The following is a 16,326-nucleotide window of genomic DNA, read 5'->3' on the forward strand; positions in this document are numbered from 1 at the left end:
AAGTAGTAGCTAACATTCAGACATTATTACTAAATTATTTAAGAACAATTCAGCCAATCTTTTCATTCAAGGCAAGTCTGATGGTCAGATATCTAGATCTCAAGAGTAGAATTTGTATTTCCTAAATTGGTTGTTGATGTATACAGGGAGGTTGAAAATACAAGCATTTGTGTCCAGCTTTTGAAAATTACTTGAATATCACATCGCAAAACGGCTTGCTCTACAGGAGGACTTATATAACTAGATTATAGCACACATGGGCCAAATGTTATTAATTTAAGTTACATTTCCTTATCTTTATCGCGTAAAATGAATAAAACAATTTAGAAATGATTTATGATGACAGCAATTCAAAATGTGCGATTTACTACAGTACGTAGGAGATCTGTTTATATTTTAAAATCAAAACTCATGTATTATGAGCTATACGTTGCTGTCAACAGTCGACACACCACATACAAAATATGCGATGAATTAGGTTGTGTAATTCACCGTTCACACGTGACGACAAAAATTTAAACATACAAACAGGTGACGACAAAAAACTTAAACATACAAAAATCTGTGTTCTTGGGGCTGCCGCCTGCATCCACTAATTAATCTCCTTGGTCCTCAGCAAGAAATTCTAATTTTTCTAGGAAAGAAATTTCTTAGAAAAGAATTAAAAGTAGAAAGCACATATGCTGTCCAATCGAATCACGCCATCAGTTAGCGTGAGAATTATTGATTTAAGAAGTAGAAACAGACATAGTATGAACAGCAGAACAGGAGTGGAAACAATGTCAAGACAACTGATGTGTTCACATGTTGAAATTTAAGTGCTTAAGCTCTGTCGACTGAGGTATAAAACCAACTTTATGGATTTGACAAACTCTTCAAAATCTTCAATCATTTTTTAAGGTATGAGTTCATTGTCCTAATAATGCTACTGCTTTTAAAACCTACTAACATTGACTTACACAGTAGCTCTTTTGTTTTCTCATAATAGTAGTCAGTCATCAACAATGGAGAACTCGTCCATTCAGTGCTTATCAGACATGGTATTTATCTTTTATTTAGTACTCTTAGTTCATATGGCTCCTTCTTTCTTGTCGTCTCTAAAGATCGACCATTTTTATTTTTGATTTTGTGTAGGGAATGGAGGATCTAATATTTAACAACCAATATTCATACATGAACACCATAGATGAATTCAGTGCACAACAAATAGCAGCTGCATTTGGAGAAAATTTCACTAGACAATATTTTTCCTCTAACCAGAGCTTTTCAACTTATCCAGCATTTATGGAAACTCACCAGAGATCTGTAAAGCAACTCAAAACTACTGATAGCTGGACTTCATGTAGGAGAACTGCCGCCGATCACAATAATCAGCACATATCGGCTCCTCCCGAGTCTTTTTCTCTATCCAACTTGATTTCTTTCGATAAGAATGGTCAGACCTCGCCAACAATTCCTCATCAGGCGTCCCAGGTCTGTGAAAATATAGGTGGTCCTGTCAACCCTAAAGAAGAGGCGGTAGTTCTTCCAGCTGGAAACAAAAGCACGATGGACCCATCTGATGTTTCTTACATGAACGTGAACTCTGCATCCGAACAGCAAGGGAAAAAGAAGACTAGTACTGCTGCTACGGAAGATAATGAAAAGTCTTGTGCTAATAAAGATCATGTAATGGCGGAGAGGAAGAGAAGAGAGAAGCTTAACCAGAGGTTTATAGCTTTGTCTGCTGTAGTTCCAGGCTTAAAAAAGGTACCCTATCTTTTCAGTACACTCATGACATAAAGTTAGCAATTCACGCGCATGATGCGTAATTTCCTTCAGTCGTTCATCTATGTACGTCTTATCTCACAGATGGACAAGGCTTCAGTTCTTGGGGATGCTATAAAGTACATAAAACAGCTTCAAGAAAAAGTGAAACTACTCGAGGAGCAAACTACAAAGAAAACATTAGAATCAGTAATCTTTATGAAGAAAACTCAAATTTTTGCTGATGATATTGACTCATCTTCCTCGAGTGAAAATTCCGTCGCTGGATCCACATATGGTGAACCATTACCTGAGATTGAAGCAAGTGCTTCGCACAAGACTGTTTTGATAAGAATTCACTGTCAAAAAAGAAACGGAGTGTTTGTTAAAATACTTTCACAGATTGAGAAACTTCATCTCTCTATTATCAGTTCAAATGCCATACCATTTGATAATTCATCTCTTGCTATAACCTTAACGGCACAGGTTTCTATTCTTTAATATTTTAGATACAGCTTAATATGTACGTTAGTGCAGAGTTGCAATCATATGGTTCATGAGTTAAAACACAGTCTTATTTTGTGCAGATGAATGCTGAACATTGTATAACAGTGACGGATCTTGTTAAGAGTCTGCGTTCAGTTGTTTAAGGGATCAAGCGAAAATAATGAAGAATTAGTATCCGACTCGAGTTTAGTTCATCTTCATGTCGCCGTTACATGGATGAAGCTCATCACTACTTTATTTGGCTTTCTGACATGTATATACTATGTAGCATTATCATCAAGAGGCTAGCTAGCCTTTCATGCTATAATTACTAGATCCTCCACTCCCGTTTTTTTAGCTCATTTAGGCAGTAACCCGCATCCACCTACATATGTAAGGTGGTCAGGTGGTGCTTCTTAGCTGTCAAGACTCAACTCAACCATGTTGCATCACCCTGCTGGCTCCTGTTCTTAAAACAATACTTAATTAATGGCTTCTTGAAGCATCTTTTTGTGTGAGTTTGAAATCTTCGGATTCTTCGAACAATCTCTCTCCATTTCTCTCTAGTCTCTGGTGTGACAACGTAGCGTTAGTTGTAGATGCTTGCTAGTTTATCTGTTATTGATGTTCAGTGGAGTTTGCTTTGTAATTAAATTTGATAATTTTGATGGTTCTATAGTAAACGGAAAATTGGTTATTTGTCCAAATATTTTTAAAACATGTTTAATGGACAGAAAAATTATTATGGGTGAAATGGATACCAACAAAATAACAAGGATGAAACTGGATTCATTCTGACTTGAACTTAAAAAATAGGAAGGATGAAACTGGATGCATCCTGATGTAAATTAAAAATAAGAAAAAAATTTAAAAATGGGTAGGATGAAACTGTTTACATCCTGAATATTTTTACATTTTTGTCCATTTAAATAGTATCAAAATCTAAATGTCCTTTTTATCCAGGAATTGTTGATTTTGGTCTTTTTAACCAATTTTGTGCATAATAAAAGAAGAGGCTGAAATATTTGTTGATAAAATCACAATAGAAGTTTTATTTATTTTTAATAAAACGTTAAAATATTATTGATAAAAAGAAAAAAGAGAAACAACACACATGTAACAAAGCAACACAGAAAAGAGCGAGCTAACAAGCCAAAACTCAAAGAACAGCTAGCCAAGTAACACAAAACAAGGCAAGAGAAAATTGCCTGCATCCTGCAGCCGTTTAGTACGAGTTCAACCCAATCTTTCATTGTTTTCTTTTCTATTCGTTGCATACTTCTGGTTACATTCTAATCTTGAAAGCTCCCTTGCATCCTATAGACTTCATCAACGTAGAAGCATATTAACAGTATCTAATTTTCACCAAAAGTGTAGGTGCTTGATAAGTCCAAACAGAGATCCGAGATACGGAGAGATATGACTCAGGTGATGTGTTTACATGTCTGAAATTAATTAGGGATAATTAATTCTTCCAAGAGTTTGATTAAGGACAAACAAAAGCAATAGTCATCGTCCCCACGAAAAGATTGTAATCTTTGATTTTTTTGCCTGGAGTAATATATATATATTCATGCTAATGTCGGCATATTGATACTTGGCTTTTGTTAACTTGATAGTAGTAGTTTAAAGTCTTCGCTGAACTGGAATTTTTGTAATTAAAATGAACAAACTAAGATTATCGCATTTCTAGAAGAATGAAGTTTTATAAAGAATTTGTCACATTGTTTTCACCCCTATCTTGCTAATATAATAATATATAAGAACGTAATATACTTGTGATAAATTCAAATTAATTACGCCTAGCTCAGTCTTTTGAAATCTTGACAATTTCAAGATTAGATTATTACTCCCTCCCTACCACATATATAGGTGAAGGGATCAAATCTCTTAGATTAATAATTTTTGATTTCATAAATATTCATGGCTTTTTCTGTTTTACTTCTTATTATATTCCCTGTGTTAGAACATAAATTTAAATGTGAGATAACCAAGCAACATAAATAGGGGTAAAATGGATAAAAATCATCTTAAAATTGTCACTCCGTCTATCTAATGGTACAAAGAAAATGTCACATTCCGCCGATATAACAGGTACAGAGAGAGTAGTATAAAATATTTAAACCGACTTGGACCTGCATGCATTATTACTATGGACAATTGGAAATTCATAAGGTTTGTAACTCCACTTGCGCACCGTACTTCTCGTTCCCATAAATTTTAACATAATTTTCATCAAATGAATATCCAATCATGGAGTTCGCCGCGGTCTTCTGTATATCATTGACATTTAATTGGTAAATTATGGTCTTTCGCTCCATTGCATTTTTCGATGCTGCTCATCAAGAAAATCTCTTAACCATATCAACAGTAGTAGAGTGTATTATTGTGAGACCACTTTGAAAGTTAAAAATGGCCATCTTATTCGACTGGAAGTTTTCCAAAAGAGTACTTGGCAAAATTCTTCATGACTACAGCATGAAGATTAAAAGGAAGAAAAAAATTCAAGGAAGGGCAACCAAAGACTAAAAAGGCCGAAATTTGAATAGTTTACCATTAAGCTTGGGAGCTAGATAATCTGGTGGACAACTACATCTATGCCATAGGTTAGCTCCAAAAGTGGTGTCATCCCAAAAAAGAGGACAAGACAGCGTCACTTGTGAATACATCCGCAATGGTAACTAAGCGTCGTACTTCGCATGTATGATTCAATTGTGGTTTGTTTGAGTGGTGCGGTTTGGTGAATTTGGGTCCGCCATCAGTGAAGTTGCAGAGAGTTTTAGACTTTGACTTCTTTTCAGTGGAGAAAATCCGAGTTTTTTTTTGTTTTTTTTTTCGGGAGATATACAGCCACCGATTCTTCATCCCGCACAGCGTCCTAACTCTCACAGCCCCTCAGACCACCGGAAACAATAGGGGTGTGGGTTTCGGGCCCCACCAGAAATTTGTTTCAGGCGGATTTTGAGTCGGGATAAACCCTCGGTGGCTTATCAAAAGGATTAAATATTCGGCTGGAGATGTTCCTAATCATTTTCCGTTTTTTTCTCCCAGCTGCAGGGGATGTGGGGTCATCTGGGCCATGCTGATATTTTGCTCGGCAAAGTTACCGACACTTTAGTATTATTAGACTTTTTTGCTCGGCAAATTAAGTAATGAATTAGATCGAGAGAATGAAAGAATAACCAAACCCACCGGCCAAAAAAGGCTAGACAAGCTCAACAGACATGCCGACGGGAAAAACAAAAAATAACCCAAGGCACGCAGGCTCAATTTGAAACAGAGAATTAATGTGGTGTTACAAAGAAATTTTTCCACTCAACGAGAACAAGTGAAGTATTGACTCCTTTGAAGCATTAATCCAGACCCTTTACCCAGCTGAAAGTATCAATCTTGATGTCCCGAATCACCTCATTCAGTTTAAAAGTCTGGCCATTAAAGACACTTTAGTAGTATTAAACTCCAATACGAATTGACAGTTTTTGACAAAGAGTCTGAGCTGAATGGAAAATAGGCCCCTGCTTCCTACTAATTAGCATGGGATAATGCTGAATCCCTTTTTGTGTGTGCTCAAACTGTACAAAAAAATACAACTATAAATCTCGTTTAAGTGGTTGAAAGTGAATCAAAGAACTAATTAGATTAGATGTGGGATTCCTGAGCATCTGGAGGCCAACATATATTGTAGCAAGTGCTATATATTCAACGCAAGCTAGAGGATTACCATCAAGGTCAATCTTGTTTGCACAGCGGTCATTGTCATCATCGGGATCAGACCATGAATACGAAAAGATTTCAATTCGTGGTCTGTGCAGCTGGTATACCTGCGCTCCTCTTCGGCTATTATTGAACAATAATTTGTGCAACTGTTTATGCTCCAGAGGAGGTTAAAAGATCTCCATGGACATACATACGGGAACTAGAGATCAATTGGCTGATTTTAATGGAATTCGGAGCTGCTGTTGCTGGTGTTTTATCGTTGTCCGGTTCTTATCAAAATATTAAGCCATTAACGTTACTTTTCTGTAGTGATGTGCTATTCCTTTTCGTCCTTCCTTTTTCGGGGATTTGCCTGGCAATGTATTCTCCTGATGTTTGGCCTTGGCAGATTATAGGATTAATGTATCTAGGTATTGGCGGAGCACAAATTCTAATATTTCTGGCAATTTACATCTCAGAAATTTCTCCTTCTCCCAAAATAGGTGCCCTCGTTAGTATAGTTTTCTTATAGATTGTGTTAGGATCTTCACGGACCGCTGGATTCTATTTCTGGGCCCGACCACATAGCACCGATATTGTCCCCACTTAAACATCTGTTGCAGCAGGTGTGGGATTTTAATCTAGAAGACCTCGGTGCTATGTAAGGAGATGCCCAAGCACATGTACTTCCTCTTATTCCATGTGTTACTATCCTAGCTACATATGTAGTTTACATCGCGCCACATACTCCAACAGATGGGGGCAAGTACTTTATCATCTTCTCAATTGTATAAGCTCCTCCACCACCCAGGAAATCCATACATGGCATTGGCTGCAAGCCACTGTTCTTCCTATAATTCATATTATTGTTTACATAGCAGGAGTGCTTCCTGAATCTCCTAGGTGGCTCTATCGAAATGGTTACAAACAACAAGCGGAGGTATCATTAAAGATGATGCGGCAATCTTCTTGTGAAGTTTTTAAAGAAGTAACAGCCATGGAGTTACCGTTAGTTGAAGAAGTTGATGAAGTAGCCGAAACACAAGAAGAAAACGAACTGACACCTCAGGATGTTTTGCTTAAGGAAGTTCCTTTTAGAAGAATCATAGTTGGTCTTGGTTCTCTTGTGGCTCAGCAACTTGTGGGTATAAGCATGGTCATGCATTACAGCTACACGATATTTCGCTTAACGACCAACCGGTGTAATAGTAAAATAGTAAACGGTACAAGTATGATGTCCTCTAAGGAGATCCCTCTCATCACATCTTCCCTTGTTCTAGTTGGTACATTAATCTGTACCAATCTAGTTGATCGTTTCCGGAGGCGAAGACTTCTTCTTGTTAGCATGTCCGGAATAATATTATCTCTCGGGTTATTATCTTGGTTGCTCTGTATTGGGAGCAGTAGTGTTGGAGATGAGAATAGAGATTTTTGGTACAATACCGATGAAGAAAGAGCAACATGTATGGGATTGTTAGCATTGTTGGCGTTAGCAATGCACATAATTTTCCATTCGTTGGGTATTGGAACAGTTCCTTGGATCATAAACTCCGAGATATATCCAATGAAATATAAAACTGTTTGTTCATCAATGGCCAACACTGCTTACTGGTGTTCAAAGATGATTGTGCAAGATTTGCTCTTCGACAGCTTGGGGAGCTATCTTTCAGTTGCACAAATGCTCTTTTTGTTGTGTTTGTTTTCAGCAATAGTGGGTTTTTTCATCTACTTCTACGTTCCAGAGACCCAAATGTTACAACTTGAAGAGATCGACAAGGTTTTGCTGCGACAGGAAAACTGTAAGAAAATTGATGATTATCATCAGGAAGATGGAGAACTCAAGGATGTTCTTATTATTAAGTAATTATTCAATAATGTGTCACTGGTTGTTATAAACTCTAGAAAAATCAGTCAAGTAATTCATGATAGTGCAATTTTCAGGTTGGGTGGGACATCTTTTTATAATAGTGGAGGATGAGATGAATTCAACCAATTTTTATTTATTTATTTGCATGTTTTTTACTTTAAATTACTAACCCGGTTTTCTGCCGAGAATAGAAATGCCAGAAGTGAAGTAATTTAAATTTAGTTAAAATGTTGTAATCTGTTACGAGCCCTTTATTTCATTCTTATTAATTTGTGAAAACTACAGGGAGACCCATCCTTACACTTTTTCCTACTGTAAAACCCACACGCGTGAAATATCACATGCGCACCCAAACCGGTTGTGGAAATTATTCCGTCAACCAGAGTTTTCAAAATTACGTTTTTTTTATATTTCCCAATTTAACTTCACCAAACAAAAATTCAGTTCACAGTTTCAGTTTCAGCTTTGAGAAATTCAGTTTCGAGAGAGAGATTTATAGATGAGCGATTGAGAAGTAGAAGGAGATAGACTACCAGCGAGCAATTAAGAAGGAGAAGGAGATAGAATATCAGCTAGAGCTGAGAGATTCAATTATCGAGAGCTGAAGAAGGAGATGATTTGGGAGATTGAATTTACTCAGCGAAGATAATTCAAGCTTTAGCCTCACTTTCAGTTTCTGAGATTCAGTTTCGAGAGATTGATAGCTGAGAGATTCAGAAGGAGCTGATTGAGAGATTTAATTTACTCTGAAATTCAAGCTTCAGGTTCGTTCGATCTACATTCCAATCTTGATTCTGATTTTTGTTTAATATTGATTCGATTCTAGGTTTTAGTTTATGTAAGATTAGGAACTATTATTTTAGGTTTCCGAAGTTTAATTTAAGTTTTCGAATCGGTTTTTAGATCTTTTAAGCTTGTTTTTGATTTTTTTTTTCTAGGTTCTGAAATTGTTACGATCAATGTAGATCTTTTCGATTCAATCTTTTTGTTTCGATTTCATGTTCTGATGTTGATACACCAATTTTTTAGGTTTGCTTCTGTTTTATTCGATTTTTTGTTTGATTTATTTTTTCACTCCTATTTTTGATCTGCTTCTGTTACGTTAATGGAGTTGTGAACATACGGACTCAAGGCAGCGGAGATGCAGAAAGAGATGTAGGTCTGCAAACGGAAGGCGAGATGAAATTTCAGGCAGTGATAAATGCTTGGCCGGACATGAGAAAGAAGGTGCTATGCTAAATGGTCTCGACCGAAGGTGCCAAGAGTTGGACGGGCTGAAAACAGAAAGAAAGTGGTGCTGCGAACTTGATTTAGTGTCGAGATAAGAGCACTCGGCTCTACCTGCGATGGAAGTATGAGCAATGCAAGAAGGATTCTTTACTGAGATTTTAAGTGGGCAGTTGGCAGTGGAGAGATTGCTGCAGATGGTAAATGTGATGTTGTGAATGGAGTTACAAAGGTCATGGAACTGAGCTGGTTGTCATGGCTGGAAGAGTTGCAGGCAAATGGTGGACAGTGGTGGCCACGAGAATTGGTTGGTCAATAGACACAGGAGGTGATGGAGTGGATCTGCTGGTGGTATTGGGTTCTATGTTAATGAGTTTTGCGAGCTAATTGAAGTCGAATTGCAGATGCAAAGAAGAACAGTTACAACAAGTAATGATTGTGTGGTTGATGGCCAGCTCGATTCCGGCGGGGTTTGTTCTCTGTGTATCAATGGAATTTATTGGTTATTGATGTTTGTGATTGTTGGTTTGTACTTGAACTTCCAGGCACTTGAATGGAAAGGAAGCAACAAATCTAGGTGCTAATGTAGGTGATAATAATTAGACGCGTTTTGAAATGACTAAGTTGTTTTACGGTGAAGCAAGATTTTTTCTTTGGCCGGCCGCAGTGCCGTTGGACGGAGAAGAGGCGACAAGGGTTTGGTGTCTTGAGTTTTCTTTATCATGATTTGCTAAGTTATTTGTTAGGGTTTAGATTGAAACCAATTTATTTATATAAACTCTACGATGATATTTCTAATAATGATTCATTGATTAGTGATTTCTCTTCATGTAGCTTGGTGTTTAATCGTTTATGTGATTTTCTTGATTATTTATGCTTTTCAATTGATATTTCGTGCTTTGGTTAAATCCCTTGACGTAATATGCTTTAGGATTGATATGTAATGCTTTAGAATCACTACTCATGAAGTGAAGGAAATTACAGCGGAGAAACTATATTTTAGAATTTAATATACCATCTTCCGAGACATGAGATTGATTTTGAAATTTGTCTTGAGTGATAAATAGAGATTAGTAGAGTTTTATATGATTGAATTGGTGGAGATCGAAAACCCTAGCAACCTGTTACCATTTTGTTTATTGTTTGAATTATTATTATTTTATTTTTTTCCGAATTTCTGAAAATCCTTAAAACATTATCTTGTTGATTACTTAGCTTTTGGTATTAGTTGGTAGAGTATTTCACACTCCTCTTGGGAACGACCTGTACTTGCCATTTTTCTACTAGTTAGACACTGTGCACTTGCAGTATTATTATTGCAGGTTTTAGAGCCTACCAAGTTTTTGGCGCCGTTGCCGGGGAGTGGTTGCAAAATACTCTCTGATCGATATCTTTTTGTACATAATTTTATTTTGTTTTCTTTTAGATTTCTTTTGGTTCCTTTTACACATTTTATTTGATTTTTTTTAGGTACCTTAGCCTGAAGTGCTGTGGGCGAAAAAGGACAATGCACTCGCAGGGATTTTGCAAGAGCCACTCGGAAGATCCATTAGAGGTTTGCTTAGCTCAGTTTGGGTATGATTTTGATGATGATAGTGTAATTTGTGAAGTCAATGCCTTATTAGACTCCACACCACTGCTAGACACTAATAAATGGAAGCCCAGACTAGAACCTCTAGTTTTTCCCGAGTCTCGACTAGTTTCATCAGTCGAGAAAGCTCCGACTTTGAACATTAATCCATTGCCTGACCTATCAGGGTCTTATTTTTCTCATCTTGATAATGAAACTGTTGTGGATGAGAATCGGTCTATTAGTCGTGATATTATCACTCCATTGAGGCCTTGTTCAACGAGTGATTTTGAACCAACATATGATCGTGTGCCCGACTTAGCTGAATTTGAACCAATATCAGTCGTGGAAGTTATTTCCGCTGACTTAGAACCAGATTTAGGGAGTAAAACAACTGTTCAATTCTTTAGACAATCTTTACTAATCATCTGCGAACCTGATTTACTTCATATTCAAGGTTCGAATTATGTTTTGAATAAGATTGAATTAAGTTTTAGCTCTCTGGGTACTAGTCTTTCTTACTGCAGGTTCATGTTTTCGACTAATCGGATTAGTTGGATTGATCCCCAACTCTTCATGCTTTATATATATGATTCGCAACTTACTTTGGGGTATCAACCTCATTTTGTGTGAAATTACGCGCTACTGAAAGCAAGGAAACATATACCTTTCGCTTCATGGGAGTCAACCCATCAGATTTGTTCTCTCTACTCTATCTCTTATTTTTTATTTTTTTTATTTTTTTTTTGCATTTCCCATCTTAATTTCTACGTTGAATGAGTCAATTACATTGAGGACAATGTAATGTTTAAGTGTGGGGGAGTGGGTAATTATCCATATTTTTGTAGATTTTTATTTTTTTTAGGAATTAAAAAAAAAATCAATTGCATAATATCTCTGTTTTGCTCGAAGACTAGCAAAATATAAGTGTGGGGGTGTTGATAAGCATGTAAATGCTACATTTTATACCCATATTTATATTAACTAGGATATAATATTTTATTTACTAATACTATTTTAGTGCTTTTGTATAAAGTACAAGTGAATTCGATCATCCAGCGAATAAACAGCAAAATGTGAGACTTAATGGTGTTTGCGACGAAAGTGGCAAAATGTGGTTGGTCTGGTACTTCCATATATCAGCAACCACAATGATGAAATGTGGTTGGCCTGGTATTTCCATGTATCATCAACCACAATGATCAAATATGCTGGCCTGGTATTTCTATATATTAGCAGCACTTATTATGCTTGCCTGGTATTTCTATATATCAGCAGCACTTACTATGCTGGCCTGGTATTTCCATGTATCAGCAGCCGGGTTGGCCTGGTATTTCTATATATCAGCAACCACGATGACGAAATGGAGTTGGCCTGATATTTCTATATATCATCAACCAAAATGGTTAGCCTGGTATTTCCATGTATCAGCAACCATAATAGTTACGCACTGTGCCGACCTGAGACAAAGGGGGATGTTAGGCTACCTATTTATCACCACAACCATTTTACTGTCAAAAAGAAACAAAGAATAGCTTTTCTTTGTTATATCATGAGCCCACTAGTGGGCGTGGACAAGAAAGTGGTGTCACATGTCTGTCAAGGATACTATGACGACACCGAAGATATCCTAAGATTATAGGTAGTTATGAGAATCCTGTAAGATAAGGAAACTAGTGTAATGAGTATTTAGGCTTTCCTCAAATATGTGATCCTGTAAGATATTCCTGTAAGATATTCTGTGTACACATAAATATAAATATCTCCTGGTCTCTCCTTGGTTTTCAAGGAAGAACAATTATACTAAAACTCCTAGTCTGATATGGTATCAAGATAGCCTGTGGTTATCAGTTTTCTTATACAATTTTTTTTTTTACCTACAAATGGCTTCTTCCTTCAATTTTAATCATGTACTCACCATTAAGCTGGATGATACCAACCACCTGCTATGGAAATCACAGATGATGGCGTTCGTTCGTGGCCATGGCTACACATGATTTCTCGATGGAACGTATCCACAACCACCTCCAACTGTTATGCTACACGTACCAGACTCATAGGAGACCATCGAAAGCCCCAATCCAGCCTTTTTAACATGGCAGCAAAAAGACCAATTGTTGCTTAGTGGAATTTTATCTTCTTTATCACAAAGTGTGCACACTCAGATGCTTGGAGTCACAACCTCTCAAGAGGCGTGGGAAAGACTGGAACGGATCTTTGCTTCACAATCTCAAGCTAGAATGATGCAGCTCCAGCTGCAGTTGGTAAACACTAAGAAAGGAGCCCTCAATATCTTGGACTACCTTACAAAAATGAAATTTTATGCTGATAGTTTAGCTGCTATTTCTCAGCCAATCTCAGACTCACAACTTGTCTTATATGCTTTGAATGGACTAGGTCCTGAATATGCCCCTTTTGTTACTGCTATGACTATACGTTCTGAACCTGTGTTGTTTGCTGATCTCCAAGGATACTTGCTTAGCCATGAAATCCTTTTAGCTGATCAACATGTTACTGAACTCGCTGCTCCTTCCATCAACAATTCCTAGCGACACTCATTCTCTGCTGCTCCAAATCAGAATCGCAGTCAACAACAGCCGATGACTAATCGAGGTGGAGGCTTCAATCCTCGTGGCCGTGGTCGTGGACGTGGTCGTGGTGGCTTCAACAACCACACTGGTTATAGTTCTAACGCATATACTCCCACTGTATGTCAGATCTGTAACCGATATGGTCATTCTGCCATCAATTGTTACAGCCGCTATAATGAAGGAAGCCATCGTGCTGAGCAGGCTATTGCAAATGTCGCAGCTCATGTTCCTGGATATAACTATGCGGATCCATCTTGGTATCCTGATTCAGGAGCAACTCATCACGTTACTCATGATGTGAGAAACATACAAAACTGTGCTGAATACAACGGCAATGATGTTGTCACTATTGGCAATGGATCAGGTTTGCCAATAACTCATATTGGGTCTTCTTGTTTAGATACACGTTCTCGTACTTTTACATTGCGTAATATACTTCATGTTCCTACAGTTAAGAAAAATTTATTATCAGTCCAACAATTTACCAGAGACAATGATGCTTATTTTGAATTTCATCCTGATGTTTTCTATATCAAGGAACGTATGTCGGGGAAAGTTCTTCTAGTCGGCAAGAGTAAAGATGGATTATACCACCTTCCTTCAACTATACCTAATAAAACGAGGAAGGCTTTCATTGGAATTGGGGAGAAAACAACACAACAAGTATGGCATCATAGGCTGGGACATCCAGCACATAATATTGTTCAAATAGTTTTAAATAAGAATAAGTTACCTGTGAGTAACAATAGGAGTTCTTCATTCTGTGAAGCTTGTCAATTGGGTAAGAGTCATCGACAAACACTAAGAATGACTCACTCAATCTCTCAAGCTCCTCTAGATTTAATTTTTACAGATGTTTGGGGTCCTTCACCTACTATATCAACATCTGGCTCCAAATACTATGTCTTATTTATGGATGATTTCTCGAAATATTCTTGGATTTATCCGATCACTTTTAAATCAGATGTGTTTCGTATTTTCGAGAAGTTTAAGGCAATGGTTGAAAACATGTTCTCTCGCACTATAAAATCAGTCCAATCTGATTGGGGAGGTGAATTTCAAAAACTAGAACAATACTTTATTCGGTTTGGCATTGCTCATCGTGTGTCGTGTCCTCATACACACGAACAAAATGGTGCGGTGGAAAGAAAACACCGGCATGTGGTTGATACAGGGCTCACACTTATGGATCACTCTCATACTCCAACTCACTTCTGGGATCATGCCTTCGAAGCTGCTGTATTCCTCATCAACAGATTACCCACTCCTTCACTGCGCAATTTATCACCATTTGAAGTCTTGTTTCAACGAGCACCGGATTACAAGTTTCTCAAAGTGTTTGGCTGCGCATGTTACCCCTACCTACGTCCGTATAATAAACACAAGATTAACTATCGATCCATTCGGTGTATATTTCTGGGATATAGTTCACGGCACCATGGTTACAAGTGTTATGAACCAACTCAAAGACGAATTTTTATTGCTCGACATGTTGTATTTAACGAGTCTGTCTTCCTTTTTGCAGACACTACAGTCTCTCCACTTACATCACTGCCAGTAACTTCTGTGCAGCTCCCCTCTTTGGTTGTCCATCAACATCCCACTGATGTTGCACCTGTTGTTGACACTGTGGATGACATACCACCGTCTCCAGTTCCACAATCATCTCCCACATCCAGCATAGGCTCTGCATTACCACCAACATCTGATGCTGATCCCCCACTGGATGTTGTCCATCCTACAGTTCCTGTCTCTGCAACATCTTCTCCTACTCGGGGGATGCACACACGATCCAAATCTGGGATATTTAAAAAGAAGGTCTTTGCTGCGACTCGGTATCCACTGGCCCTTTCTACCGCAGTTACGCCAACTGAGATGGTGCCTACATGTGCCTCCCAGGCGTTTAAATACGTCGCATGGAGAAAGGCAATGCTTGATGAATTGAATGCATTGCTTCAACAGGGAACCTGGATTTTAGTTCCTCGCCTTCCTTCTATGAACGTCCTTGGCAACAAGTGGATTTTCACCTTAAATCATAATCCTGATGGCACCATAGCTCGTCACAAAGCCAGGCTAGTTGCGAAGGGATTTAACCAGCAATATGGAGTTGATTACACGACCACGTTTAGCCCAGTGATAAATTTTGCAACCTTGAGAACGATTATCGCACTTGCTGTGTCTAATAACTGGGTGATTAGACAACTCGACGTCAACAACGCTTTTCTCAATGGACATCTGGATGATGAAGTTTATATGCTCCAGCCACCAGGGTTTATCGATTCATCACATCCTACACATGTGTGTAAACTAAGAAAATCCATCTATGGATTAAAACAATCTCCTAGGGCCTGGTACACTCGACTCCATCAGTTTCTCCTCACCATTGGTTTTCAAGGGTCTAAAACTGATCCTTCTTTGTTCATATATAGGACACACCAGGTGGTTGTCTATCTCTTGGTCTATGTTGATGACTTACTGGTTACAGGTAATAACTCTGCTGCGGTTTCTCGAATAATCTCGTTAATTGGTGGTGAGTTTGCAATCAAAGATATGGGTGTTTTCAAGTATTTTCTAGGTCTGGAAGCTACGACAAATTCACAGGGTTTGGTGATTTCTCAACAAAAATATATTGCTGACCTCCTGACACGTACAAACATGAAAGATGCTAAGCCTATTTCTTCTCCGATTGCTGCACACACACGGCTCACAAAACACTCAGGGGAACCATTCCAGGATCCTTTCATGTATCGTAGCACTGTGAGTGCACTTCAGTATGTGACACTCACACGACCAGACATTGCCTTTGTGGTCAATAAGGCATGTCAATTCATGCATAATCCATCTACCGAACATTGGGCTTTGGTTAAAAGAATATTGCGATATTTAAAACATACACTCACCCATGGGTTACAGTTTTATCATCATTCTCCACCGCTATTATCCATATTTACAGATGCGGATTGGGGAGGCTCTTTGGATGATCGAAAATCAACAGGGGGATATGCTATTTACTATGGCAACAATCTTATCTCTTGGATCTCGAAGAAACAGCCTACAGTCTCTCGATCAAGCACAGAATCTGAATATCGAGCCATTGCCAATGCAACAACTGAAGTGGTGTGGCTCAGATCATTGTTTCGTGA

The 16,326-nt window shown here is 38.0% G+C and overlaps 1 protein-coding gene across 1 annotated transcript; it reads left to right on the plus strand.

The window, feature by feature from the left end:
- Positions 1-849: 849 nt before the first annotated feature.
- Positions 850-2,933, plus strand: LOC113304004 (transcription factor bHLH18-like). Its single transcript, XM_026553102.1, has 5 exons — positions 850-900; positions 989-1,040; positions 1,135-1,749; positions 1,852-2,232; positions 2,334-2,933. Exons 2-5 carry the CDS (start codon positions 1,005-1,007, stop codon positions 2,394-2,396), a joined length of 1,095 nt encoding a protein of 364 aa, XP_026408887.1. The 5' UTR covers positions 850-900; positions 989-1,004; the 3' UTR covers positions 2,397-2,933.
- The last annotated feature ends 13,393 nt before the right edge of the window (positions 2,934-16,326 follow it).

This window comes from Papaver somniferum, chromosome 8 (assembly GCF_003573695.1).
Source record: "Papaver somniferum cultivar HN1 chromosome 8, ASM357369v1, whole genome shotgun sequence".
NCBI lineage: Eukaryota > Viridiplantae > Streptophyta > Magnoliopsida > Ranunculales > Papaveraceae > Papaver > Papaver somniferum.